Source organism: Leuresthes tenuis, unplaced genomic scaffold (assembly GCF_036924035.1).
Source record: "Leuresthes tenuis unplaced genomic scaffold, fLeuTen1.0.hap1 SCAF_13, whole genome shotgun sequence".
Classification (NCBI taxonomy): domain Eukaryota; kingdom Metazoa; phylum Chordata; class Actinopteri; order Atheriniformes; family Atherinopsidae; genus Leuresthes; species Leuresthes tenuis.
This window is the reverse complement of record NW_027325367.1, coordinates 13,716,460-13,720,335: the sequence shown is the minus strand read 5'-3', so window position 1 is coordinate 13,720,335 and position 3,876 is coordinate 13,716,460. Positions and strand designations below refer to the sequence as shown.

Below are 3,876 nucleotides of genomic sequence, written 5' to 3'. Positions count from 1 at the left end.
GTATTACATCATGTTTTACAGGCTCACGGGGAGGAAGAAAAAGAGCTGCTTGAGTCTATTTCATGAGCTAGTTCAGCTCCCTCTCCCTCGGTCTCCCTTTTTCTCTCTGGTGGATCCATGTATCTCAGAGGTGATCATCAATCTAACAGACTCTATTATTACTTTTCCACTAAGTGCTTTGATTTTCAGCCCACCCAGAAGATTAAGCCCAGCTTTACCCCCTTTTCTCTCTCTCCATTCCCTCACCTACCAATTCCCTCATCTAAGCTTTGTCTAGCAGAATCTTACTCATTTGCTTATTTTATAGCTCCTTGTGAATTTCTTGAAAAAAGCTTTGGGCCTTGTTGACTTGAAGTTCCTCATTCTTTTCCACTTGTAGACACGCAGCTCGATAAAAAAAATAAAAAAAACAGTATTTTATTGTTTGCTTCTTACAGATAAATTAGATAATGCCTGTTTGGAGGAACCATGACACCGGAAGCAAAGGGGCTAAAGGTCAGCTCTCTTGAGACACACCTCTTATCCTTGCACGCATCAGCTCTGCAGGCAAACACCCTGTGTTCACACATACACTGCCACACACTCACGTACCCCACACAAACAATTCAGCATTCCAGAAAGATTGATCTGCAGTTTTATGAAGCATTTCGGTCCTGTGATAAATATGAAATACAAAAAGGAAGTGAACAAGAGGTCAGGGTTGTCACGAGTGTTCTGTACCCCAAAAGATTTCCTCCTTAAAGCAGCTCCAGAGAGCGTCTGTTGTTTGGACTTGGCCCTGAGCAGGCTGGTGCATAGAGCATCGGTGTGGAATGATGTGGAAGGCCAAACAGGGGATTGTGGGTGCTGAGTATCCATTACATCAGAGGGGACCAAGGCGCCAGTTTGCCATTTGAGAAGTGACAGCCCCCTGTCCATGCACTTTACTCCGTTAACTGCAAATGTGCTGAAAGTTGCGTGGACACAGTGAGCTGAATAGGCCAATACTGTCACAGCGTAAGAGTAGGTAAGGCAACAATACTATTATTATTTCTTAAATGTATTCCTTAAACAACATTTCTTAAAAATTGCATGTAATAGAAAGAAAAAAAAGCTCAAGTTTTGCAAATAGTTTTTAAGAACAAGCAACTTTAAGCCTATTACAATAAATATTACCTTGGTATTATATTAATTTTGATCAACATTAATCAGGGCATATCAGTTAGGTACCTTTTCTAACAATTGTTTCTGTTGCTATAATAAAGTTCAACCTCCTTGGAAAACTTTCGGGGAGGCTCTTTTAAGTAATGAATCTATCTCTTATTTGAACTCTTTTTTCTTTTTAATACACTGAATATTTAAACTGTGGTTAAAATAAACCGTACATCTAGCATTTTGTTAGTGACTCATCCAGGGTCCCTTTGGGTCCTGGAAACTGTAGGGAATCAGAGAGTAAGATCAGCACCAGTCTCCTCCCAACATAAGGTAACGCCCTCCCTAGTCATGGAGATAAAAAGTCTGTTCCTTACTCCTTTCACGCTCTCTTATTTGCTCATGAACATCCCTGACTGCGCATCCCGTCTATTTCTGTCAAGCCTACACTTCCTGCTCCCATGTTTTGAGCCCGCTTTAGCCGAAGAAACTTCAGCATGTCCACCGGGTCTCTCAGCGACGTCGACGACGAGCTCCTGGACGGCATCCTCAAGTTTGGCTCCTCCAGTAAAGACTCCAACGAGAGCACAGAGGAAAGCTCCAACTGCGAAGGCACGTGCGCGAACGAGGAGCTGGGAAACGCGCCTGGCAAAAAACGGAAGACGGCGTCCCGAAAAACTGCGCCCAAGGGAGTGGCGCAGCAGGAGGGCAAGCAGGTGCAGAGGAACGCGGCAAACGCACGCGAAAGAGCCAGGATGCGCGTACTGTCCAAAGCCTTTTCAAGGCTGAAGACGTCCCTACCGTGGGTACCACCGGACACCAAGCTCTCTAAACTGGACACGCTGCGCCTGGCGTCCAGCTACATCGCGCATCTCCGGCAGATTCTGGCCAATGACAAATACGAAAACGGATATATCCACCCCGTAAACCTGGTGAGAAACAGATGATTGGTTTTTTTTTAAGCAGTTGTTGGCTAGAGGTGTTCTCAGAAGCGGAGAATGTGGAGGAATGTTGCCAAAGAGTAAGAAAATATAGAAATGGGTTTTGAAAGCTGCTTTTTATTTAACGCATTTGACATTAAGGCCAACCGCAGTTATCAGCCTCCTAATCTGGCCTACAGACTCCCCCGGAGGCCTTAGATGCTAAGGGTGATATTGTCAGACAGGTGCATAAAGAAGAAAAAAAAGCCCTGCTTTTTGTGAGCAACTGGTTCAAAGCAGCCATAGTCAACAGATCCGACGAGCATGTCAAGTCCTAATAATAATTTTTAAAAAGACATAGAAAAAATGGCCTGCTATTTATCTTATAGCATAACTTCTGAATAATTTGCTGTGAGAATGAGAAAGCAGAGGGTCACAGTCCACGTTACTTCATCATGATATCACTCTTGTGATAAGTTCATTTTCATTAATGTGATTAAATGTATTACTAATAAGCCAATCCAACACATTTAGATTTACTAATAAGATTACAGGATTGTTACAGAACGGATATAGGCCTTTCATATCAGTTGGATTCAGAGCAGTTTGCTCCTGATGGAAAGGCTCCAATGGCTCACGTTTTCCTAATATCGCAGATAAGAAAGTCAACACGCAGCAGAAGTGAAATGTTATTTGATTCCGTTTGAATTAATTGTGAAATGATGTCCTAACTGGCTGCATTTTCCTCCGCAGACGTGGCCGTTCATGGTCGCAGGGAAGCCGGAGAACGATTTGAAGGAGATGCTGAACGCAACACGGTTGTGCGGAACGACCGCGTCTTGATGCAAATAAGTGAACTCTGAAGGATTTTGCAAGAGACAAAAAAAAAAAACAAAAAAAAAACAAAAACAGAATCATCTTGACTGAACTGAAAGTCTAATCTCCGCAGACTTTGAGTGGGAATAATGGAGGGAGTGCATTATCTCTCCTTCGTTCCTGTAATGAAAAAACAAAGAATATACTATTTAAATGCATTCTTACACCTGTTGTCTTTGCTGGTTCAAAGATAATCTTTGTACTTTTAACTTTAAACTGCTTTTTTTTAATAATCTGAAGATGCATTTTAGGGCAACGCGGGCCTGTTTTTTGCGAATGCATCACGATGGACGGATTTATGCACACGAACATTTCAACTGTCCTCTGTTTGAAATTGCTGTACAGGTTGCGTGCATATAAAATATATCTGCATCACTTTCATGCTATGTGTATGGAATGCTTTTATTTCCTGTTATTTGCATTTTCTGGTGTGGGCCAGTGCTTTGACCTGGTAACCCCTCTTATCAGCCCTCTCCTTCAGAATAGGAGAACCTGAGCACCAACAAAGCGTGGGTGCAGATAAGTCCCTCTCTGTTGTTTCTGAAAGATAACAGTGGACGTGGTTACCATTACATAAACACGCGTTTTCCTTCAAAGATTATTAGAAACCCTACAGTGGAGTGGGTGCTCTTGTCCTTTAAACAAGTCCAACGGGACCTGATAATGTCTATGTGAAATTGAACCTCTTATTTTCCAGTGCTAGCCTAGTTTTATATTCTTAAATATCTTTAATATAACAGATTGTTTAATTGATAGAGCAAAACACGACAAATTGGTAAGGAAAACTTGCTTTTATTTACTGGCAACCAGATTAGCGTCAAATGAGTGTAATTTTAATTTCGCATACATTTAAAAGAAGCTAATTAACGGTTAATCGCGCTAAACTGTGCACTGATTGGATAAACTACATCGGGTCCCGCCAATCAGACGAGAGGAGCGGGGGCTGAGG

The 3,876-nt window shown here is 42.2% G+C and overlaps 1 protein-coding gene across 1 annotated transcript; it reads left to right on the top strand.

Annotated features, from left to right (window-relative positions):
• The first annotated feature begins 1,534 nt into the window (after positions 1–1,534).
• tcf21 (transcription factor 21) lies at positions 1,535–3,311 on the top strand. The gene is made up of 2 exons (XM_072362150.1): positions 1,535–2,063; positions 2,805–3,311. The coding sequence occupies exons 1-2, from the start codon at positions 1,629–1,631 to the stop codon at positions 2,892–2,894; spliced, it is 525 nt and encodes a 174-aa protein (XP_072218251.1). The 5' UTR covers positions 1,535–1,628; the 3' UTR covers positions 2,895–3,311.
• The last annotated feature ends 565 nt before the right edge of the window (positions 3,312–3,876 follow it).

Coding starts and splice junctions, on each gene's coding strand:
- tcf21 (XM_072362150.1), top strand. CDS start 1,629: ATGTCCACCGGGTCTCTCAGCGACGTCGACGACGAGCTCCTGGACGGC. Junction 2,064..2,804: donor ATATCCACCCCGTAAACCTG/GTGAGAAACAGA, acceptor TTTCCTCCGCAG/ACGTGGCCGTTCATGGTCGC.